Source organism: Lithobates pipiens, unplaced genomic scaffold, assembly GCF_037356315.1.
Source record: "Lithobates pipiens isolate NorthernLeopardFrog02 unplaced genomic scaffold, aLitPip1_a1.2 Scaffold_25, whole genome shotgun sequence".
In the NCBI taxonomy this organism is placed as follows: domain Eukaryota; kingdom Metazoa; phylum Chordata; class Amphibia; order Anura; family Ranidae; genus Lithobates; species Lithobates pipiens.
This window is the reverse complement of record NW_027507787.1, coordinates 12,225,823-12,251,799: the sequence shown is the minus strand read 5'-3', so window position 1 is coordinate 12,251,799 and position 25,977 is coordinate 12,225,823. Positions and strand designations below refer to the sequence as shown.

At 44.9% G+C, this 25,977-nt stretch overlaps 1 protein-coding gene across 1 annotated transcript in view; it reads right to left on the bottom strand.

Annotated features, from left to right (window-relative positions):
• Positions 1-25,724, bottom strand: part of LOC143930040 (alpha-2-macroglobulin-like protein 1) — a 310,325-nt gene extending 284,601 nt beyond the window's left edge. Inside the window, exons 1-4 of the mRNA XM_077453939.1 lie at positions 25,414-25,724; positions 25,270-25,299; positions 12,425-12,608; positions 2,627-2,792 (exon numbers count right to left, since the gene is read on the bottom strand). Coding sequence (XP_077310065.1) covers positions 2,627-2,792; positions 12,425-12,608; positions 25,270-25,299; positions 25,414-25,724 — 691 coding nt within the window. The remainder of the gene's footprint in view (positions 1-2,626; positions 2,793-12,424; positions 12,609-25,269; positions 25,300-25,413) is intronic.
• Between the last annotated feature and the right edge of the window lie 253 nt (positions 25,725-25,977).

Genomic DNA, 25,977 nt, shown 5'->3' with positions numbered 1-25,977 from the left:
TTTAAATTCCAATCGTGTGTAGACAATTCAGACGGACAAAGTGCCACGCATGCTCAGAATAGATTAGGAGACGAAAGCTATTGGCTACTAGCCTCTTTATAGTCCCGTTGTACGTGTTTTATGTCATCGCGTTCTGAACCATCGGATTTTCCGACAACTTTGTGCAACCGTGTGTATAGAAGACAAGTCTGGGCCAAAATCCGTCTGAAAAAATCAGACAGATTTTGTAGTCGGAATGTCCGACCGTGTGTACAGGGCATAACTGTTTAGAATATCGTATACCAGCACCACATTCCGGATTAAATAGAACAAAAAGAAATAGAAAGAAATAGAGTAATGGGACTTTTACATTCTGAAACCTCCTAAAGGAATAATATATGACACAGTGATGTATAAAAATATCGAAATTTTATTTAGAAACATAAAAATGTCTTATATCGTTTAAGACGTGTAACAACAATATGAAAAAGCAAAATCTGTATACATCCGTAAACAGCCCCTACAACAAATTCACCTTGTTGTAGGGGCTGTTTACAGGTGCGTACAGAGTTTGCTGTTTCATATTTTTGTTACACGTCATAAACGCTATAATATACTTTTATGTTTTTAGTAAAATTTAGATATTTTTATGCATCACAGTGTCATATATTATTCCATTAGGAGGTTTCAGCATTTAAAAGTCCTAATACTCTATTTCTTTTTGTTCTAACTGATGTAACTGTGTGTGGTTTGCTTTGTTACAAATTTAAACTCAGGCAAAAGTTTCATTATTTGGAAATTTCGATTTTTCCAAATTTCCAAATTACAGTAGTAAAGAATTTAAATGAATCCGAAGTAATTAATACAAATTTCAGCCAAAATTCAAATAGTTTTCCAATCAAATTCAAATAGGTTTTGAATCAGATTCAAATTTCCAAAGAGAATAAAATAGAATAGAAAATGAAGGAATAGAATACAAAAGACTAGAATAGAAAAGTATAGACCCTAAAAATAACAGAATAGAATAGAGTAACACAACAAAATAGGGGGGAAAAAATGGAGAACAAAGGGATATAATAGAAAATAAAAGAATAGGAAAGAATAGATTAAAACAGAATAAAATAGAATAGAAAAGAAAGGAATAGAAAAGAATAGATTAAAACTGAATAAAATAGAGTAGAAAATAAAGGAATATAATAATTAAAAAAAAAAAACAGAATATAATAAAATAGAAAGAATACAACTATCTTCTGAAATTTGAATTTCAAATAGAATAAATTTGAATTTGAATATAATAGAAAATAAAAGAATATAACCATTTCCCAAAATTAGAAAAAAAAAATTAATAGAAAAGAATACATTAGAATATAATAGAAAATAAAGAATAAAATTGACTAGAATAGAATAAAAAAAAAAACACAATAGAATAGAGAGAATATTACCATCTTCTGAGAATCGAATTTAGAAAATAATGAATTTGAATAGAATAGACAATTAAATAGAATAGAATAAGAAAGAATATAACAGTTTTTGGAAATTCGAATTTCAAAAAGAATAAATCTGAATAGAATAGAAAAGAATAGATATAATGAATAATATAAAATAAAAGAATATAATAGAAAAAAATAATAGAATATAATGGAATAGAAAGAATATAACCATCTTCCAAAATTCTAATTTCAAAAAGAATAAATTTGATTTTGAATAGAATTTGATTAGAATGCAATGCGAATAGATTTGATTTGAATTCAATGGAATTAGGAAACCTTGATTTTATTTCTAATGCAATTCAAATTCGAATAAACAAAACAAATTCCAAAAACAAATTAAACTAATTTAACTAAACATTTTTTTTTTTTTCGTTCTGCACATGTCTAGAAACTGTAGTGCGGGATTTGTCAACATTTTTTTTTAATGGTGTTTTGTTCAGAATAAGACAATATAAAACATCCAACATGTTTCTGGTGTATAAAGATCTCCCTTCTTCAAATGTTTAAAACAAATATCCAAATATGTTAAAATTCAAGTAGAATTTCAGCCAATAAAACAACTTTCTTTCTCCTGGCTCCTCCCCCTCTCACAATCGGATACAAATTCCTAATTTTATTTTAAATTTTTTAATTCCAAATTTCCAAAATTAAGCATAATAACAAAGTTGGGAGCATTAAATTGTCCAAAATGCCTTCACTGGGCCAAGCCCAACCCCTGAAAAACAACCCCACACCATAATCCCCCCTCAACCAAATGATTTGGACCAGTGCATAAAGCAAGGTCCATAAAGACATGGATGAGCAAGTTTGGAGTGGAGGAACTTGACTGGCCTGTGAGCCAGGCCTTCTCATCCAACATCTGGGCCTGACCTCACAAATGCTCTTCTGGAAGAATGGTCAAACGTTCTCATAGACACACTCCTAAACCTTGTGGACAGCCTTCCTAGAAGAGTTGAAGCTGTTATAGCTGCATAGGGTGGGCCAACTCAGTATTGAACCCTACGGACTAAGACTGGGATACCATTAAAGTTCATTTGTGTGTAAAGGCAGGCGTCCCAATACTTTTGGTAATATAGTGTATATTCCTCAAAGCATGGGAAACACAACATACCTTAGGTGTGAACCAGGCAAGCTTTCTCTGTGTGGTCAAAACTCACCTTTTTGTCCTGGTTTATACATATATTTATCTGTCTGGATTAATGTTCCAACGTTTTTCTTGCGCAAAGTCAGAGGTTTGTTGGCAAACTGAACCTTGTCCCCTCCAACCTCCATTCCCTGGACCTCAATATGAACCTTTTCCATGTCCTTAGAGGGCTCAGGAACCTGGAAAATGACAGAAATATGATTTCATTTAAGACTATTGTTAATTATATATATTTATTTATTTTTAAAAATATAAGCAACAAAAATATGTTTTTTGATAGCATTTTAGCCCCTTATTAACTACTAGGGAGACTTAAAGTGGAACTAAAGTCTCAACACTTACCTGTCCAATGGTCCCGTGTCCACGCCACCATCTTCTTCTGAGTGTCTTTTCATTGGACGACAGGGGTAACATGCGCAGGAGGCCATCATCCCAGGACTCAGAGACCAGCCCGGCATGGTAAGCTAAGCTGTGCATGCACAGCTCGGTTTATTGTGCTGGTGAAAAATGGAGAGCAGGTAGGGGCATTTTATTGCAGAAGAGACAGTGCATGTCTGTAGTAAAAACCTGCCTGGTGGCAGTTTTTCACAGCAGGACTTCAGTTCTGCTTTAAGCATTACAACGAAAATATGTTGCAGCTTACCAGGGCTGGGATGGGGGGGGGGGGGCAGAGAGGGCACCTGCCCTGGGCCCTGGCTGTATGTGCTGTGGAGAGGGGGCACTCTGGAGCCCCCCCCCCCCCGCCTCTCACTGACAGGAGTGCCAATTCTGTGTTTACATATGATACAGTGCACCTCAAGTGACAGCACCTCCTAGGTCAGGAAGAGGCTAGGCATGGAGAACTCTGCAGTAGCATTGTACTGGGGGGCTATGAGAGAAAGGAGGGAGCTGAGCTCTGTGTACTGGGCAGCTGCAGGAGGAGGGGGAGTTCTCTGAATTGGGGGTGGTAGGAGGTGAGGGAGTTCTGTAAATTGGGTTGATAGGTGGGGGTAGCTCTGTGTATTGGGGGGTGATAAGAGTGTGGGGGGGTGATAGGAGGTGGGGGAGCTCTGTGTATTGTGGGGTTATAGGAGGTGGGGGAGCTCTGTGTATTGGGGGGTGATAGGAGGTGGGGGGAGCTCTGTGTATTGGGGGTGATAGAAGGTGGGGGGAGCTCTGTGTATTGGGGGTGATAGGAGGTGGGGGGAGCTCTGTGTATTGGGGGGTGATAGGAGGTGGTGGGAGCTCTGTGTATTGGGGGGTGATAGGAGGTGGGGGGAGCTCTGTGTATTGGGGGGTGATAGGAGGTGGGGGAGCTATGTGTATTGGGGGTGAGAGGAGGTGGTGGGAGCTCTGTGTATTGGGGGGTGATAGGAGGTGGGGGGAGCTCTGTGTATTGGGGGTGATAGGAGGTGGGGGGAGCTCTGTGTATTGGGGGTGATAGGAGGTGGGGGGAGCTCTGTGTATTGGGGGGTGATAGGAGTGACCATTGTTACAGTCCAGCCGGCTAACGATCTTTAGCCCGGACCAAGAGCTGCCTAATAGTTTGTAGTGGGAGCTCTGTGTATTGGGGGTGATAGAAGGTGGGGGGAGCTCTGTGTATTGGGGGTGATAGGAGGTGGGGGAGCTATGTGTATTGGGGGTGATAGGAGGTGGGGGAGCTATGTGTATTGGGGGTGATAGGAGGTGGGGGGAGCTCTGTGTATTGGGGTGATAGGAGGTGGGGGGAGCTCTGTGTATTGGGGGGTGATAGGAGGTGGGGGAGCTTTGTGTGTTGGGGGGTGATAGGAGGTGGGGGGAGCTCTGTGTATTGTGGGGTTATAGGAGGTGGGGGAGCTCTGTGTATTGGGGGGTGATAGGAGGTGGGGGGAGCTCTGTGTATTGGGGGTGATAGAAGGTGGGGGGAGCTCTGTGTATTGGGGGTGATAGGAGGTGGGGGGAGCTCTGTGTATTGGGGGTGATAGAAGGTGGGGGGAGCTCTGTGTATTGGGGGTGATAGGAGGTGGGGGGAGCTCTGTGTATTGGGGGGTGATAGGAGGTGGTGGGACCTCTGTGTATTGGGGGGTGATAGGAGGTGGGGGGAGCTCTGTGTATTGGGGGGTGATAGGAGGTGGGGGAGCTATGTGTATTGGGGGTGAGAGGAGGTGGTGGGAGCTCTGTGTATTGGGGGGTGATAGGAGGTGGGGGGAGCTCTGTGTATTGGGGGTGATAGGAGGTGGGGGGAGCTCTGTGTATAGGGGGTGATAGGAGGTGGGGGGAGCTCTGTGTATTGGGGGGTGATAGGAGTGACCATTGTTACAGTCCAGCCGGCTAACGATCTTTAGCCCGGACCAAGAGCTGCCTAATAGTTTGTAGTGGGAGAGTGCAGCGAGTACGTTCTCAACGCATAGACATAAGTTGCCCAGCGACACATATTTGCAGCATGGGGGAGATAAAGCCCATCCTTTTGCCACCGCACATAAGTGTAATTTGTAATTTTTAAAAATTTTTAATTATGAATTAGCTTGGGTCTGTATCACCAAATTAAAAGAAAAATGTTTTGTACAAGAAACATGATTTTAATCCCTTTATGAAGAAGACAGACCGAAGAATAACATTTATAGTTAGCTCCTATTAGTTTATCTACCCCCTAAAATTTGTAGTTAAAATTGTTGTTAACCCTATCTATTGTACTTATTGTAACTCCTTTGCCCCCTTCTAATAGTGTCTTTTTGTTTACTGTTTGAATATACATTTAAAATTTGTGTTCGTTTTTGCTGCATTCAATTTCTTAGGGAAGGGGACACTTTGGCATCCTCGCTTTTTGTGCCAGAGGACCTTGTCAACTGTGCTTCATCTGCCTACATAGATTAACCACTTAAAGACCAGGCCTTTTTCTGACATTTGTTGTTTACAAGTAAAAATCTGTATTTTCTTGCTAGAAAATTACTTAGAACCCCCAAACATTATATATACAGTATTTTTTTTTTTTTAGCAGAGACCTTAAAGTATAAAATAGTGGTCAATGCAATACGTTATGTCACACTGTATTTGCACAGCGGTCTTTCAAACGCACTTTTTTTTTGGAAAAGATACACTGATAAATAAAATAAAAAGAAAAAAGTAAAGTTAGCCCAATGTTTTTGTATAATGTGAAAGATGATGTTACACCGAGTAAATTGATACCTAACATGTCATGTTTTAAAATTGCAAATGCTTCTGGAATGGCGACAAACTACAGTACTTAAAAATCTCCAATAGCAACGCTTTCAATTTTTTTTTTACAGGTTACCCATTTGGAGTTATAGAGGAGGTCCTGTGCTAGAGTTATTTTTCTCACTTTAATGATCGCATCAATATCTCACATGTGTGGTTTGAATACTGTTTACGTATGCAAGTGCGACTTATGTATGCAAGTGTTTTGCACACAAACGCGGAGGGATGGGGCGCTTTAATTTTTTTATTTAATGATTATTTATTTTACTTTTTATTTTTTGTTTTTTACACAGTCATCTTTATTGAGAGATCTGGGGTAAAAAAAAAAAAGCAGATCTTTACTCTCATCTCTTTTAAGCACAAGAACCAAAAGGGACGTCGCTCTGGTCCTCCAAGGTAATAGAGCCAAGTGGGGGCTGTTGTGCCCTCACTCAACTTCCTGCCAACCATCGGCCGCATTGGATTGGTTCTGGGCTTGACGACCATTCCGGTAAGCTCGAAAATGAAAATTCCTTTATTGGAAAAAAAAAAGCGTCTGGCGATATAATGGTCATGGCCATGGTCAATCACGCCACCCGACGGACCCGAAAAATTAAAAAACTGCCACCATGGGAGGCCTCCTGGCGACTGCTGTCTTTTCGCTTTGACAGCTCTTATATAGGCGAGGGTGTGGCCACTTGCTGACGTACCCGGATGACCCCATCCCCTCTAACGTCACATGAAGGGGGCAGGGTCACCTGGTTATGTCACTGGGTGGTAGACATGTGCATTCGTTTTCGTCCGAATGCATTTTCGTCCGAATTTCAGCTATTTTCGTTTTCGTTTTGACAAACGATAATGAAAGCACAAAATCCGAAAAACGAAAGATCCGACATAAATAAATGCTTTATTTTCGTTTTCATTGTTACAACAGTTCGATATAGAATAGGAGATTCGACATGACTCTGACAACAATCTGTGTCTATAGAACCTGTGGTCGAATGTGCCTAACCTTACCTCTATTAGTCCAAGATTATATAGAGAAAATATTCGACAGAGAAAAAAGATTTGACAGAGAGAAAAGATTCTGCAAGTTACTGTCCTAAAAAGTGTTTGGGGACCCGGGTCCTGCCCCAGGGGACATGTATCAATGCAAAAAAAAGTTTTAAAAACGGCCGTTTTTTCGGGAGCAGTGATTTTAATAATGATTAAAGTGAAACAATAAAAGTGTAATATTCCTTTAAATTTCGTAGGGGGGGGGGGGGGGTTTGTCTATAGTATGCCTGTGAAGGGGCGCATGTTTCCTGTGCTTAGAATTGTCCCTGCACAAAGTGTCATTTATGCAGGAAAAAAAGTCCTTTAAAATCACTCGCAGCTATTATGAATTGTCGGCTCCGTAATACAGAGAACACTCATTGAAAGTCATTGATAAAAAAATAAATAAATAAATTTAAAAAAAAGCGTGGGGGTCCCCCAAATTCAATTACCAGGCCCTTCAGGTCTGGTATGGATATTAAGGGGAACCCTGCCTCAAATTTAAGAAAAAAATTGATGTGGGGTTCCCCCTAAATATCCATAACCAGACCCTTCAGGTCTGGTATGGATATTAAGGGGAACCCCGCATCAAATTTAAAAAAAAATTGACGTGGGGTTCCCCCTAAAAATCCATACCAGACCCTTTATCCGAGCACGCAACCTGGCAGGCCGCAGGAAAAGAGGGGGGGACGAGAGAGCGGCCCCCCCTCCCTCCTGAACCGTACCAGGCCACATGCCCTCAACATTGGGAGGATGCTTTGGGGGTCTGTGACCCCTCAAAGCACCTTGTCCCCATGTTGATGAGGACAAGGGCCTCATCCCCACAACCCTGGCCGGTGGTTGTGGAGGACTGAGGGCGGGGGGCTTATCAGAATCTGGAAGCCCCCTTTAACAAGGGGACCCCCAGATCCCGTCCCCTCCCCTGTTTGAAATGGTAAGGGGGTACAAACGTACCCCTACCATTTCACAAAGAAAGTGTAAAAAATGGTTAAATAAAACAAACACACTTTTGAAAAATTCCTTTATTAAAAATAAAAAAATAAAAAAAAGATTCCAGCGGCGGTAATCCACTCTTGCTATCCAGCGACGGACGGTCATCTCTCCAGCGATGTCTCATCTCATCCAGCGCAGCGATCCATCCTTCTTCTGTCTCCTCCACTGAGACACTGCAGGCATTCCGGCGGCTGACGTTTCTTATATACGGAGGGCGGGGCCACCCGTCACCTGACCTCGCCCCCCTCTGACGCAAGGGGAAACCCGTACCAGCCCGCGTGCCCTCAACATGGGGGGTGCCTTGGGGAGGGGGGGGCGCGCGGCCCCCCCACCCCAAAGCACCTTGTCCCCATGTTGATGAGGACAAGGGCCTCTTCCCGACAACCCTGGCCGTTGGTTGTCGGGGTCTGCGGGCGGGGGGCTTATCGGAATCCGGGAGCCCCCTTTAGTAAGGGGGCCCCCGGATACCGGCCCCCCACCCTATGTGAATGAGTATGGGGTACAATGTACCCCTACCCATTCACCTATAAAATAAAAGTACAAAAAAAAAACACAACACACGAGATAAAATACTTTATTGCACAGCTCCGGGGTCTTCCGTCTTCGGGGGTCTTCTCGCCGGACTCCTCCGCTATGTTCTTGTAGCTCTACTGCTAGCAGAGGAGTCCGGCTTTCTTCCTCGCCGCCGGCCTCTTCTTCCGACTTCGGGGGTCTTGTCCCCCTCTTCGGTTCTTCTGCCGGGCCACCGCGCCTTCTTATAGCTCTTTTACAGGCGGTGGCCCGGTCTTCTACCTGGAGACGTGCTCGAAATGAGCGGACTTTCCTCCGCGTGTGTGGGCGAGTCCGTTCATTTCGAAAGTACAGCGGACTTAGTACGGCGGACTTAGTACGCCGTATTAGTCCGCTGAAAAAGTGCCGTGTGTGGGCAAGTAACCCGTTCGGAAATTCCGACGGACAGTCTGGCGGACTGTACGTCGGACAGACAGCTACATGTGTACGCGGCTTTACTGCAGACCATTACTCCTCAGCTCCTCCAGCACTCTCAGGCAGGGGCAGCGGCCCCTTTTTAGTGTAGTAATGAACTGTATTATATATACTACACGGACTGTGCTATATACTCTGAACTGTATTCTATATACTGCACAGACTGCACTATATACTCTGAACTGTATTATATATACTATACGGACTGCACTATATACTCTGAACTGTATTATATATACTATACAGACTGAACTATATATACTATACGGACTGCACTATATACTCTGAACTGTATTATATATACTATACAGACTGCACTATATATACTATACAGACTGCACTATATACTCTGAACTGTATTATATATACTATACAGACTGCATTATATATACTATATGGAGTGCACCATATACTCTGAACTGCATTATATATACACTGTACACTACACTCACTGAATGCACACTACCCTACACTACCTGCCTAATCTCTATTCATTCACTATATACGGCTGCAGTGTAAGCAGCAGCCTTATATAGTGTGGGGCGTGGACTTAGCCCCTGAGCCATGATTGGCCAAAGGCAGCCTGCCTTTGACCAATCATAGCTCTCACAGCACATTGCGTTGTTATTGGCCAAAGCATACAGGTCAGGTGCATGCTTTGGCCAATCAGCAACCATCAATGCACTGTGATCTTGCAGTGCATTATGGGGCACTCCACGGTGGTTGAATTTGGTGTGAACGCCCCATATATCCATTTGTCCAAAAAGACTTGCAGCACTGTAATTGCAGTAAAAGGCGGTTCTACAAAGTAATGACTCAGGTGGGCCGAATACAAACACATGCCACACTTTTCACATATTTACTTGTAAAAAAAATTGAAAACCATTTACCATTTTCCTTCCACTTCACAATTATGTGACACTTTGTGTTGGTTTATAACAGGGATATGTAATTAGCGGACGTCCAGCTGTTGCAAAAGTCCCATCATGCCTCTGCCTCTTGGTATCATGCTTGTGGCTGTCACAGTCTTGCTATGCCTCATGGGACTTGTAGTTCTGCAACAGCTGGAGGTACACTAATTGCATATCCCTGGTCTATAACATAAAATCCCCAAAAAATAAGTTTGCATTTTTGGTTGTAACATTTGAACAATTCAAAGGGTATGAATACTTTTTCAAGGCACTGTATTTTCTTTCAAACATTGTTGTGGCTTTAATTGCAAAAACAAAAAACAAAACACAAAATAGGTTCAACGTTTTTACATTTCTGCAGTGTAGCCACTGTCCATGTTCTCAAGATGGAGTTCCATGTACCATAAAATGACGCCTTCACAAGGACATAACTACAACTATAGAAGACCAAGTGACTGCTGGGAGACCCAGAGACATTGGGTTCCCCAAGCTGTCTGGCTAAACCAAACTTTCTCAACTTTTTCTACATAGCGGAATGCTTAAAATAACTTTCTGGTCTCAGGGAACTCCTTGAAAAAATTACTATATCTGCCAATCATGATACCTTAGTGTGATGGTCAGTGGGAAAAATGCTCCTTACACTTGTGGTCATTGGGAAAGTTACATAGTTACATAGTTGGTTAGGTTCAAAAAATCCAGTGCCACCTGTGTGTGTTTTTATGCTAATAGTACATTGTGGTCGTTAAGGTACCCATCTAATAGGTTTTTGAAATTATCGATGATCCCCGCTGATACCACTGCTTGTGAAAGAGAATTCCACATCCTCGCCGCTGTTACAGTAAAGAACCCTCTACGCAGTTTAAGGTTAAACATCTTTTCTTCTAATTTTAGTGAATGGCTGTGTCTTTTTAAATTCCCTTTCACTGAAAAGTTTTTTTTCCCTATGCTAGGGTCACCAGAACAGTATTTGTATAATGATATCATATCCTCTCTCAAGCGTCACCTCTCCAGAGAGAATAAGTTCAAAGCTTGTAGACACTCCCCATAGCTGAGATCCTCCAGTCCACTAATTTGTTTTGTTGCCCTTCTCTGGACTCTCTCCAATTTCAGTACATCCCTCCTGAGGACTGGTGGCCAGAACTGGACGGCATACTCCAGGTGCGGCTGGACTAGAGCCAATATTCGGCTTTGCTTGCAGCAGCTTGGCATTGCATGCCATTGCTGAGCCTGTCATCTACTAGGACCCCCAGGTCCTTTTCCATCCTAAATTCCCCCCAGAGGTTCTCCCCATAGCGAGTAGATTGCATTCACATTTTTGGCACCTAAATGCATTACTTTACATTTTTCAACAATAAACTTAATTTGCCATGAAGTTGCCCACCCCATTAATTTGTATATGTCTTCTTTTAAGTGACTCTTCGGGTACTGTAGTTATAGAATTTTGCAAACATTTAAAAAAAGGAGAACTTCTATAGGACTGCAATTAAAAGGAAGCAATCCTTTCTCTTTTAAAATGGAAATTCAAGAGGCAGCGGGGCCCTGAAAGTGGTTGTAAACCCTTACAAACCACTTTGACCTACAGGTAAGCCTAGATTAAGGCTTACCTGTAGGTCCAAGAAATATCTCCTAAACCTATACGGTTTACGAGATATTTACAAAAAAGACAGCCGCCGCTGTCTACGGTGCGCAGGTACACTGGGCAGATAGCGGCGATATGCCGCGAGTGTCGCTCCCATGTGTATGCGCGGGAGTGACCTCATCGCTGCTCCAGCAAATCACAGCGCCGGAGCAGTGAGACCCGGAAGTCACTCCGGTATCCATGGCAGCGGCGGACATGAAGACGGAGGACCACTTCGGGGGCTTCATTCTCAGGTAAGTTATTCATAATGAGCTAGTATGCTATGCATACTAGCTCATTATGCCTTTGCCTTGCAGGTTCCCTTTTTTATTTTATTTATTCAACTGCCTTTACTTCCTCTTTAATGGCTGTACTATAGGGCCCTGTCACATATAGTTAAGATCCTCTTATTCCATCACCAATATTAAAAAAACATTCTGATCTTCATACCTGGAAGAAAGGTAAAAAGGATGAGGCCCTAGAGTGGAACCGATGTGTGGTCAACAGATGTGCCTATTCAATAAAAAGGTGCTTCCAATTGGATTCTTCAGGAAAGTCAGTATTCACTAATCATAGAAACAGGTAAAACACCATCAACGCATTTATTGGCCTTTTTAATGGCTACTTTGTCAGGAAAAGGTATATAGTACATATGTTGGATCAGTTGCCCAGGCTCATCAGCTGTCAGTTACCAGCACCAACAAGCAGTCTGGATAAATACCAACCTTCCTGAAAGATCGACCTGGAAGCATCTTTTTATTGAATGGGCACCTCTGCTGGCCAACATTGGCTCCACTTTGGGGGCGCATCCTTTTTTACCATTGTTTATTAGATCCCATCACAACCTAGCGCAATGAAAATTCCAATGAGCATTGAGTGTAATCACCCACATTCTACATGGAGACGATCATATTCTCCACATGTGCTAAAATAGTTTGCTTGACCTTAGGACGGGGATTCAGCAACCTTATGACTGTGAGTATACGCTCACTATACTTTTTACCTTGCTTTCCACATATGTACAATGTAACTAGCCTACTAAGAGAGGATTTCTCGTGGCTTTTTATCCCTCGTTTTCTAATCGTCTTTACTCATCTAGAACACCACTGACTCATACCTCGAAGGACTGGCAGTGCCAGGGTGGCATGTTTGGGTGCACTGTGTACAGAGTTTTGGTTCCTGCTGAGGTTTCCAGATTCACTTTCAGATAGGAATAGCCTTTAAGGTCACCAGAAGTATGCATACAAAATGTCTCCTCGGACGGATAGTAGAGGTCAGGTGGAACAAGAAGGCCAAAGTTTCTAAAAGGGAAAAAGAACAGGGAAAACAAAAATGCATCTAGAACCACAAAACAAACCCAATTTGTATTATTATATTGAAGTTATTTAAAGTAGTTATGAAAGCCTAAATATTTTTTTACCTTAATGCTTTCTTAGGTAATTGAGACCTACTCTAAGTTGGCATACAGAATGCCTGTCACTGCATGCAGTGTGGCAGAGTGGCATTTTTGCTACTGCAACCCCTTCCCTATCACTGGTTGTTAAAGCAGGAGAAACTTTCTTCCTCTCTGCTGCCAGAATAGGGCTGTCTTTTTTTTTTTTTTTTTGGTTGTTTTTGTTTTTCTTTTATATTACAAAGTGCAGTCCCATCCCCTCCTTGCACATCATTCGCCTAGGCGACCTTTGCCTCCTGGGATATATGTGTTATTTCCCTGATTGACTTTACAGAAATACAAAAATAACTAGAACTGATAGTTTTCATTTCACTAATTTGAAAACTTTGGTGAAATGTCATCATAGTCAATAGGGAAGGTGAAAGTTTGGTGTTCTTTAAGGGTACCTTGAAATTTAAATGGCTCCTAAAGGTTGCAGAAGATTCTTTTATTTATCCTGGACCTATGCCTGTGCCAAAAAAGGTAACCCTAATTTTAACCATAGTCAAAGTCTTGACCCTAATGGCAACAATATATATATTTTTTTATATACAATAAAGCCACCTCTCTCGTAATGATCTATATAAGTTTTCTGCAATATCGTCTAGTTCAAGGGTCTCTGAACCTTCTTAAAAAAAAGGCCAGTTTACTGTTCTTTGGGGGGGGGGGGAGTCGGAGTTAGTGATGGACGAACTTCCGACGGGACGTTTCGCGAACGCGAAACGCGAACGGACACAAACGTTCGCGAAAACGACCGTTCGCCGCGGGCTCCATTGACTTCAATGGGAGGCGAATTTCGCAAACCTTTAGGTCGAATTTGCGGCCACGGGGTAATTATTAGGGGGTAGCACGTAGTCCCACCACCTGGACAATAGCATAATACATGTATGAGGTGAATTTGGGATCGATAACTACAAGCATTTTTTTTTTATTTGGGAAATTGTTCTGACAATTCAGGACTATGGAGCTAATGAAGGCAATGGAGGAGAGGGAAGGTCAGGGACCAGGGTAGGCAAACAAGAGGGTGCAGGAGATACAGAGCACTGACAGCAGCACCGTGACATACAGCGCTGACAGCAGCTCCGTGACATACAGCGCTGACAGCAGCTCCGTGACATACAGCGCTGACAGCAGCTCCGTGACATACAGCACTGACAGCAGCTCCGTGACATACAGCGCTGACAGCAGCTCCGTGACATACAGCGCTGACAGCAGCACCGTGACATACAGCGCTGACAGCAGCTCCGTGACATACAGCGCTGACAGCAGCTCCGTGACATACAGCGCTGACAGCAGCTCCGTGACATACAGCGCTGACAGCAGCTCCGTGACATACAGCGCTGACAGCAGCTCCGTGACATACAGCGCTGACAGCAGCTCCGTGACATACAGCGCTGACAGCAGCTCCGTGACATACAGCGCTGACAGCAGCTCCGTGACATACAGCGCTGACAGCAGCTCCGTGACATACAGCGCTGACAGCAGCTCCGTGACATACAGCGCTGACAGCAGCACCGTAAGCAGCCCCAGGAGGAAGTCAGCACAGCACAGGGATGGTGTGATCCCCTCATAATAAGAACCCCCAGGAGGAAGTCAGCACAGCACAGGGATGGTGGGAGCCCCTCATAATAAGAACACCCAGGAGGAAGTCAGCACAGCACAGGGATGGTGGGAACCCCTCATAATAAGCAGCCCCAGTAGAAATATGACACCGCTCAACCTCTTCAAAGAGGAGGGTAGGGGCATATAGTACGGTGTGCTTTTTTGGGTCAGGGAAGTGAGCCAAATGAATTAAGAAGGTCTGTGTGCTTGATTCCAAAAATTGTTTATAGACATATACATGGTCTACTGATCACATGTGTTGAATTCCTCCGAGATCCATGCCTCATTCATTTTTAGAAATGTGAGGTAGTTAACACTGTGGTGAGCTAGGCGAGTACGCTTATCGGTCACAATCCCCCCTGCTGCGCTGAACGTCCTTTCGGACAGGACACTGGATGAGGGGCAAGCCAACAGTTCGATTGCAAATTGGGCAAGCTCTGGCCAGAGGTCAAGCCTGCCCACCCAGTAGTCTAGGGGTTCATCACTCCTCAGAGCGTCCACATCGGCCGTTAACCCAATGTAGTCGGACACCTGACGGTCTAGGCGTTCCCTGATGCTGGATCCGGATGACACCTGTCGATGGGTCGGCTGAAAGAATGACCTCATATCCGAAGTCACCAACACATCTTCAAACCGGCCTCTTCTTGCAGGCGCTGTTGGATTGGTACCCGCAAATCCTTCTCTGGGAGTGGGAATTGCTCCTCTGCCAGCGCACGCAAAAGCAGAATGCAGCATTTCTCGAAGCAAGGCCTGGAAGTGCTGCATTCTGACAGCCCTCTGCGACGGCGGTAACATTTCCGCCATTTTGTGTTTGTACCGGGGGTCTAAGTACGTTGCCACCCAGTACTGGTCCTTGACCCTCATGCTTTTTATACGGGGGTCCCTATTAAAACACTGGAGCATGAAGGCCCCCATTTGCACTAAAGTGGAAGCGGTGTGGTGGCCTGGCTCCTGCTCATCATCCAGGATAATGTCGTCCTCTTCATTCTCCTCTCCCCATCCTCGCACAACAGGGATCCCAGAAAGGTTTAAAGCATGCTCTTCTTGCTCCTGCTCATCCGCCCCGGCACCATCCTCCTCTGACTCCTCATCAGACTCCTGTTGTTGACTTGTCTCAGATAGAGTAGCCCCCCCTGGGAATTCATCCAGCATTGCGACTTCCTCATCTTCCCGCTCCTGCTCCTCCACAGCCTGATCAATGACACGACGCAATGCACGCTCCAGAAAGAAGGCATAAGGTACCATGTCACTGATGGCGCCATGGCTGCGACTGACCAGTTTGGTGATCTCCTCAAATGGCCGCAGAAGTCTGCATGTGTCGCGCATGAGCAGCCACTGGCGCGGTGAAAAAAAACCCAGCTCCCCAGAACCGTTTCTTTCGCAGAGTTCATACAGGTAGACGTTAACTGCACGTTTCTGCTGGAGCAGCCTATCAAGCATATAGAAGGTTGAGTTCCATCGCGTCGGGCAATCGCAAATAAGACGTCTGACCGGCAGATGGTGTCGCCGCTGAATGTCAGCAAGGCGAGCCATGGCCGTGTAAGATCTTCTGAAATGGGCCGAGATTTTCCTTGCCTGCCGCAAGATGTCCTGGACCCCAGGGTATTTGACAAGGAATCGCTGCACGACCAAGTTTAAGACGTGTGCCATGCACGGCACGTGCGTGATTTTGCCCTGTTTCAATGCGCTAAGCAGATTGGCACCGTTGTCACACACCACTTTACCAACTGTCAAATTGAGCGGTGTTAGCCACTCATCTGCCTGTGAACGCAAAGCTGAAAGGAGTGCCGGGCCAGTGTGGCTCTTTGCTTCCAGGCACAACAGACGCAGCACGGCATGGCAACGTCTCACCTGGCATGTGGAATAGGTTCTGGGGAGCTTGGGCGGTGCAGTGGAAGAGACGCTAGCAGCGGAAAAGGAGGAGGCAGCTGAGGAGGAGAGGGAGGAGGATGGAGTAGGAGGAGGAGAAGAAGAGTCAGGCCTGCATGCAATCCGTGGCGGTAAAACCAAATCTACACGGGTGCCACGGGTTACATGCTTGACGGCCGTCAGAAGGTTCACCCAGTGGGCAGTAAAACTGATATACCTTCCCTGCCCGTGTTTGCTAGACCACGTGTCTGTGGTCAGATGTATCTTGGCACCGACACTGTGTGCCAGAGATACATTCACTTGCCGCTGAACATGGCCATATAGCTCTGGGATGCCCTTCTCTGAGAAATACTTCCTTCCTGGGACCTTCCATTGTGGTGTTCCAATGGCCACAAATTTGCGAAAGGCCTCCGAGTCCACCAGTTTATATGGCAGTAGTTGGCGGGCTATGAGTTCTGACAAGCCAGCCGCCAACCGTTGGGCAAGAGGGTTATCCGGCGTCATCATTTTTTTACGCTCAAACATTAGGCCCACGGAAGCCTGCCTTTTTGCAGAAAAATGTGAGCTTGGCGTGATGGAAGGTGGAGTGGAGGACAATTGTGAGGAGAGAGGAGAAGGAGAAGTAGAAGACGAGGCTGGACGGTGAGAGCCTGCAGTGTGGCTTTGTGTGTTCCGTTGCTCCCACTGGGCTCGGTGATGGCTGCTCATGTGCCTTCTTAAGGCGGTCGTCCCTAGGTGAGTATTGGGCTTACCGCGACTAACGCGTTGACTGCAAAGATTGCAGATGGCAACGCTATTGTCAGCAGCGGACACGTTAAAAAAAGCCCACACTGCGGAGCCATGTGCCGGTGTCCTGGGAGCGCCAGATGTGACCGTACATGGTCGATGACTCGCTCCTGATACATTTGCAGTCTGCTTTGTCCCTGCTGTGCAATGTAAGTCATTGCTGCTTCTCCTCCCTATCTGCTGGTCCATATCTCCCTCTGAACTCCCCTCCTCTTCCTCTCTTGTGGGCACCCACGTGACATCACTAGACACGTCATCATCAACGTCACCTTCCCCACCGCTATAAGTAGAGTAGGCAGCAACACCGGGGACCAACCTCCTCCTTGGGCTGATCTGGGTACTGGCGTCAGACTGCTGAGTAGCGCTTGTTGCTACCTCCTCTTCCTGATCCAATACCAAGAGTGGCTGCGCATCAGAAATGTCCTCTTGATATGGATCGGAAAATAATTCCAGTGACTCAAGCGGAAGGTATGTGGTGGTGGTGGTGGTGGTCGTGTTGTTGGTGGTAGTGTCTTTGGGGGTGCACATAGCAGAGAGTGAAGAAGAGGGTGCAGATCGAGAGGATGAGGAGGGTGCAGAAGAGTAAGGCTGAGCGAGCCACTCAACCAAGTCTGGTGCATCCTTTAAAGTAATTGAACGCACCTTCTGCAACTTCCCACTTTGGCTCAAGCCTGTTGCTCCTGCCCTACCCCTACCACCCCTGCGGAAGGGCCTGCCTCTTCCTCTGCATGTCATTTTTTAAATGACCCTGTGACAAAACTCTTAGTCCCTATACCGCTGAAGGACTGCTGCAGTATAGGTGAGCGGTCAGCAGTGGTGCACGTCAACCCTATCTATTGTGGACCGATAGCGGTCCTTACAGAACAGCAGACTGTACCGCACTCAAGCCTATGTACCGTAGCACCCTATACCAAGTTACCAGTCCTTATAAGAACTTTTGTGGACCAAGCAGGTTGTGTATTAGTGTTTAGCAGACTGTACGTCAGTCCCTATACCGCTGAAGGACTGCTGCAGTATAGGGCAGCGGTCAGCAGTGGTGCACGTCAACCCTATCTATTGTGGACCGATAGCGGTCCTTACAGAACAGCAGACTGTACCGCACTCAAGCCTATGTACCGTAGCACCCTATACCAAGTTACCAGTCCTTATAAGAACTTTTGTGGACCAAGCAGGTTGTGTATTAGTGTTTAGCAGACTGTACGTCAGTCCCTATACCGCTGAAGGACTGCTGCAGTATAGGGCAGCGGTCAGCAGTGGTGCACGTCAACCCTATCTATTGTGGACCGATAGCGGTCCTTACAGAACAGCAGACTGTACCGCACTCAAGCCTATGTACCGTAGCACCCTATACCAAGTTACCAGTCCTTATAAGAACTTTTGTGGAACAAGCAGGTTGTGTGTTAGTGATTAGCAGACTGTACGTCAGTCCCTATACCGCTGAAGGACTGCTGCAGTATAGGTGAGCGGTCAGCAGTGGTGCACGTCAACCCTATCTATTGTGGACCGATAGCGGTCCTTACAGAACAGCAGACTGTACCGCACTCAAGCCTATGTACCGTAGCACCCTATACCAAGTTACCAGTCCTTATAAGAACTTTTGTGGACCAAGCAGGTTGTGTATTAGTGTTTAGCAGACTGTACGTCAGTCCCTATACCGCTGAAGGACTGCTGCAGTATAGGGCAGCGGTCAGCAGTGGTGCACGTCAACCCTATCTATTGTGGACCGATAGCGGTCCTTACAGAACAGCAGACTGTACCGCACTCAAGCCTATGTACCGTAGCACCCTATACCAAGTTACCAGTCCTTATAAGAACTTTTGTGGAACAAGCAGGTTGTGTGTTAGTGATTAGCAGACTGTACGTCAGTCCCTATACCGCTGAAGGACTGCTGCAGTATAGGTGAGCGGTCAGCAGTGGTGCACGTCAACCCTATCTATTGTGGACCGATAGCGGTCCTTACAGAACAGCAGACTGTACCGCACTCAAGCCTATGTACCGTAGCACCCTATACCAAGTTACCAGTCCTTATAAGAACTTTTGTGGACCAAGCAGGTTGTGTATTAGTGTTTAGCAGACTGTACGTCAGTCCCTATACCGCTGAAGGACTGCTGCAGTATAGGGCAGCGGTCAGCAGTGGTGCACGTCAACCCTATCTATTGTGGACCGATAGCGGTCCTTACAGAACAGCAGACTGTACCGCACTCAAGCCTATGTACCGTAGCACCCTATACCAAGTTACCAGTCCTTATAAGAACTTTTGTGGACCAAGCAGGTTGTGTATTAGTGTTTAGCAGACTGTACGTCAGTCCCTATACCGCTGAAGGACTGCTGCAGTATAGGGCAGCGGTCAGCAGTGGTGCACGTCAACCCTATCTATTGTGGACCGATAGCGGTCCTTACAGAACAGCAGACTGTACCGCACTCAAGCCTATGTACCGTAGCACCCTATACCAAGTTACCAGTCCTTATAAGAACTTTTGTGGACCAAGCAGGTTGTGTATTAGTGTTTAGCAGACTGTACGTCAGTCCCTATACCGCTGAAGGACTGCTGCAGTATAGGGCAGCGGTCAGCAGTGGTGCACGTCAACCCTATCTATTGTGGACCGATAGCGGTCCTTACAGAACAGCAGACTGTACCGCACTCAAGCCTATGTACCGTAGCACCCTATACCAAGTTACCAGTCCTTATAAGAACTTTTGTGGAACAAGCAGGTTGTGTGTTAGTGATTAGCAGACTGTACGTCAGTCCCTATACCAATGAAGGACTGCTGCAGTATAGGGCAGCGGTCAGCAGTAGTGCACGGCAACCCTATGTATTGTGGACCGATAGCGGTCCTTACAGAACAGCAGACTGTAACGCACTCAGGCCTATGTACCGTAGCACCCTATACCAAGTTACCAGTCCTTATAAGAACTTTTGTGGACCAAGCAGGTTGTGTGTTAGTGATTAGCAGACTGTACGTCAGTCCCTATACCAATGAAGGACTGCTGCAGTATAGGGCAGCGGTCAGCAGTAGTGCACGGCAACCCTATGTATTGTGGACCGATAGCGGTCCTTACAGAACAGCAGACTGTACTGCACTCAGGCCTATGTACCGTAGCACCCTATACCAAGTTACCAGTCCTTATAAAAACTTTTGTGGACCAAGCAGGTTGTGTGTTAGTGTTTAGCAGACTGTGCGTCAGTCCCTATACCGCTGAAGGACTGCTGCAGTATAGGGCAGCGGTCAGCAGTAGTGCACGGCAACCCTATGTATTGTGGACCGATAGCGGTCCTTACAGAACAGCAGACTGTAACGCACTCAGGCCTATGTACCGTAGCACCCTATACCAAGTTACCAGTCCTTATAAGAACTTTTGTGGACCAAGCAGGTTGTGTGTTAGTGATTAGCAGACTGTACGTCAGTCCCTATACCAATGAAGGACTGCTGCAGTATAGGGCAGCGGTCAGCAGTAGTGCACGGCAACCCTATGTATTGTGGACCGATAGCGGTCCTTACAGAACAGCAGACTGTACTGCACTCAGGCCTATGTACCGTAGCACCCTATACCAAGTTACCAGTCCTTATAAGAACTTTTGTGGACCAAGCAGGTTGTGTGTTAGTGATTAGCAGACTGTACGTCAGTCCCTATACCAATGAAGGACTGCTGCAGTATAGGGCAGCGGTCAGCAGTAGTGCACGGCAACCCTATGTATTGTGGACCGATAGCGGTCCTTACAGAACAGCAGACTGTACTGCACTCAGGCCTATGTACCGTAGCACCCTATACCAAGTTACCAGTCCTTATAAGAACTTTTGTGGACCAAGCAGGTTGTGTATTAGTGTTTAGCAGACTGTGCGTCAGTCCCTATACCGCTGAAGGACTGCTGCAGTATAGGGCAGCGGTCAGCAGTAGTGCACGGCAACCCTATGTATTGTGGACCGATAGCGGTCCTTACAGAACAGCAGACTGTACCGCACCCAAGCCTATGTACCGTAGCACCCTAGACAGACCAAGTTACCAGTCCTGATAAAGAGCTTTGTGGAACAAGTGAGTTGTGAATGATTAGCAGACTGCAGCAGAAGGGCAGCAGTCAAGTATAATATTCTTTCTATATTTGGAAGAAAGAATATTATACGTGTACAAGCCTATTACCGTACCACTGATACCAGTCCTGAAAAGAACCTTTGTGGAACTAATAGTAACAGCAAGTCTTTAAAATTATCCTCACTGCCTGACACACTGCTTCCTGCCTGTCCCTATACAAATTGGCAAAAAAGAGTAGGCTGGAACGATTAGCTGGAACAGCTCTTTTGTGGACCTGATAGTAACAGCTAATGATGATGATGATGATGATGATGAAGAAAGACTAATCTGGCTGAGCTGTCCCTAAAATAGCAGCATACAGCGCTCTGTCCCTTTATCTAAACTGACAAAAGAAACTCAGGCTGCTGACCTAACACCTATACCAGTCCTGAAAAGAACTTTTGTGTACCAAATAGCTAGCGTTTTCTCTGTCCCTACTCCACACAGGATCCTTTCCCTACAGTGACAGAAGAAAGAATGTAAAATGGCCACCGGATCGGGTGTATTTATAGGTTAGGGGGAATGTCCAAGTGTCCATGAGCTGTCATGTCTCAATTGGTTGTCCTGTAACACATGATAAACGTGTCACGAAAGGTTAAAGTTCTTGTATACATTAAACACGTAAGTCCGCCGGGGCGAACGACGGAAAAAGGCGTTCGAACCCGCGGACGGCGAAAGTCGGAAATTCGCCGCGAAACGACCGCCGGGCGAACCGTTCGGCCATCACTAGTCGGAGTGGCCAGTGGGAGTAGAAAATGCCCCAGCGTCATTGGGAGTCAAACAATTACATTGTGAATGTAGTCAGTAGCAGGAGGAATAGTGCCTCATGATTCGTATTAGTGGGAGGAATAGTGCCCCATCATTGGTGTTATTGGGAGGAATAGTGCCCCATCATTGGTGTTATTGGGAGGAATAGTGCGCAATCATTGGTGGTAGTGGGAGGGATAGTGCCCAATCATTGGTGATTTCGGGAGGAATAGTGCCTCATCATTGGTGTTATTGGGAGGAATAGTGCCCCATCATTGGTGTTATTTGGAGGAATAGTGCCTGATCATTGGTGTCAGCTGAAGGCACGGTGCCTTCTTCAGGAAAGAAAGAATCTCCAGGTGTGTACAATGACCCAATTGGAACCGCATAGGGGTGCTAGCCCTGGCCCGCTTCTGTGGAATACTTCTGTGGAAAAAAATGTCTACACATCAAAAGGTTCCGAAAACGCGCCACGTTTTTGGAACCTTTGAATGTGCAGCCTTTTCTTCTTTTTCCATTAAGCCTTCTTGTTGGTGTCACTGGGAGGAATAGTGTCGGATAAAGGCAAGCAAAGGGCCGCAGTTTGGAGACCACTGGTCTAGAGGAGGGGCTTCATTGGTAAGCTGTATTTGCATGGAGACTGACCTAGGTATTAAATGAAATCAAATAAGTCTCATGTGCTGTTAAACAATGCCGATACACCACAAAAGGTCTAAATAGGGGGGTCTCCAAACTTTTAAAGCAAGGAACCAGTTTTTTCTCCTTCAGACTTTAGAGGGGTTGAACTGTGGCCAGTAGCAGTGGAAATTTTCCTGGCATCAGTAGGCGTAAATGTCTCCATATTTGGTATTAGTGGGAGAATAGTGCCCCATAGTTGGCATCATTAGAAGGAATGGTGCCCCATTATTGGTGTCAGTTGTCAGTGAGAGGAACAGTGCCCCAAGGGCTGGATAAAGGCAAGCAAAGGGCCAGATCAGGCCCCAGGGCCACAGTTTGGAGACCACTGTTCTAGTTAGTTAGACACAATGGGTCTGTCTATTACTCTTTGTTGAGAAAGTTGTTCTTGTTGTTACTTGTGGGAATTTTTATTAGTTTGCCAAGTATGTTAGAGGGGTACAGGTGCTATATTGATATATTTATTTTAAAGTAACTTGTGGGCTTAGTGCTGAATTTTTGTCTTTTTTTTTCCTTTTTTTGTTGCTACTTGTTTACATTTTTCTTTTTTCTATTTTTAGTTATTTTATTCTTTGTGACAGTGTGGCTCTATGTTAGTATGTACTTGTAAAGAAAAAAATCTATCGAATAAAATACGATTAAAAAAATAAAAATTAAGCCATGTGATTGCCATGTGATCACTAATACAGTGATCACATGGTTGTTTATCATCAAAGCCATGGCACACATTTGTATTGCTGCTCATCCCCTAGAAAGGTTCTCCTTATTTTAGTCTTCTTTTGTCTTAGTGACCATTGTCACCGAGACAGAAAGTGATGAAAAACCTGAAAATTTACAGTTGTCACTAGAATATGTGATGAGGGGGAATTTTTCAATACTAACACATGTTACAGTGACTACTAAGAGGAGATTGCTCCTTACGTAGGAGAGATTTAATCACCCCAGGTAAGGCTCCAAAATGGGATAGAGGGGAAAAAAAGGGATGGGGGTTCTCACCATTCCCTTTTCTATCGATATTTAAAAAAAAAAAAAAACATTTTGGCTTTACATACACTCTAATTTATTGGAACTGGTTCACAAATACTTACGGTTTCTTGTCACTCTGAGCCAGTGCCCCCTTCAGGGAGAGAAGAAAACACAGCACCCAAATCATTGTGCCCAGTCCTGATAGAAATATAGAAAGAGATAGGGAAGAATTAATATAGAGTTTCAAAATGATCTCATAGTAGACACATGTCAAATTTTTAAACATCTATATGGCAGTGAATCTAAAATTTAACAAACATATACTGCAGGTAAATCTTCCAGGACCATATGTTTTAAAGAACAGTGATTGATTTTGCACCAGGGAATGTTTTTTTTACCTTTATGCATTCTATGCTTCCCCTCCCCTTATGCTCATCTGAGCCCCCTCTTGTTCCAAAAAAGATTAAAGGGGCCAAAAGAGGGCTGGGGGGTACCAACCCCGGGACTTTTACGGGTATCAAGTCAAAAAAATTGTCAATTATCTATAAATTGATAAAAATATATATTTTTTTATTTTGTACATCTTACATAAACAATGAACAAGGTATCACTATATAACCATTAAAATGATCATACATGGTACAGCATGGAAATCCACAAAGAATTACCCAAATTTGTACATAAAAACAAAAGCAAAGCTGAGCTGCAATTTTCTACATGTTTCGCTCGGTTCAAGCTTCTTCAGGAAATAATGCAGCTAGTAACCATAGCAATTTACCAGGATTCCCCAAGATTTGTAGTGAATTCACGAGATGTAATTTGTAAGGTTGGAAAGGATATAAATTAATGAGAAAGTGGCCACTAACGACACATCACCACATTGAGGTCTGAAAAGTAAGTTGTAGTTGAATCAACAGATACGTGGCTTTAAGTAGTTTGCAATACTAGGGAAGTGACAGTGGATATTGCCAGAAAGTATCAAAATAAAATTTGACCGAGGCAGTTCTGGAAGCGTCTTTAGTTTCAATCAAAGTGAATCCAGCATTAAATTAGAGCCGGGTGATAACGATCCTCTCCCGTCAATTGCCATGATTGCCATGCCACTCTTGATCAAGCGATGTGCACGGGAGCCTTGGATTGGCTCTTTACCCTGATTTATGATCACAGAGCACCCCAGGTGGGGGGGGGGGGGGTGTAATCGCACTTCGCACTGTAGCTGTCATTTATAGCGCGGTCCGGAAGTGGTTAAACCAAAGAGTTGGTAAAATGGACGATTTTATCTTGTGTTTCTAATAAAAAAAGTATTTAAAAAGTAAAAAATAAATCAAATAAAAGCTTTCCACTAAAGAAAGAAGCAATACACAAAGGGTAGGCTAACTTTGTAGAAATCAATTGTAGCCAATTTCTGTTTTTGTTTGTTTTGCATTTGGGCAGGACAGGCAAATACTGAATCTTGGGAGATTTCCCCTTATTTTCTGCCGGGAGCCATAAGAGGATATAAAAATAAATCTCTACAAAATGAGGGGACATTCCTTTTTAGACAGTTATCACCAGGACAGGTATCCCCATTGGAAGATTTTCCCTCTGTTCCTGTTCTGGTGACAAGTGTAATTGGATTTTCTGTCCCAATGACAATAGTCACCAGGACACATTGAGAGGCTGTCGGCAAAAAAAAAAAGCAAAAAAAATAAAAATACCCTGAAAAGACATATCCAAGAGGTACCTGGATTTTAAAGCGTATTTGTTCAATAAAACTGAGAAAACATTCAACAAGCAAACAATTTAGCAAGCTCACTGGCCCTGGTAGGCCTTCTTACATGAAAAAAAGGTTCCCATTCGGTGAGCACCTAAAACATAAACACACAACAAGAATGCCAAACACAGGGGGAGATTTACTAAAACTGGAGAACACAGTGCAGCTCTGCATAGTTACCAATCAGATATAATATTATGTATGGTACCTCTGTGCATCAATGGTTTCAGGCAGACCGCGGATGCGGAGGTTGTGATGCCTTCCGTGATTATCCAAGTCCTCGATGTGGCGGTTGAGGTCTCTCAACTGCAGGGTATGCGTATCGATGGCCTGACAGGAGCGCCGGATCACTGTGGAGTGGGTCGCCATTACATTCTCAACTTCCTGAACTCTGCCCGAGATAGCCTGGATGTCCACTCTGAGATCCGAAATTGCCGCCGTGAGCGCCGCTGTGAGGGTTTCCTTAATATCGGTAGCCACCGATCGTAGGTTGTTGCTGGGGTGTGAGAACAATGCCATCTTCGTCTGGGTGGGTCCACCGACGAGCGTTGTGTGACTGGCCTGTAGCTTGTGTGGCGTCTCATGACGCCACCATATTGCCGGCCTGGCTCGGAAACATTTCGGGGATATTCTGGCTCAGGCGCCCGGTATTTTCCCTCGGAGATCTAGATCGGGAAGCTGAAGAGCTTCGGGAAGAGGTTCCCATGGTTTGCGGGGTGATTCGGGGGTAAAATTCCTCCGTTGTAGGCTGATGATTCTCTCAGTCAGCTGG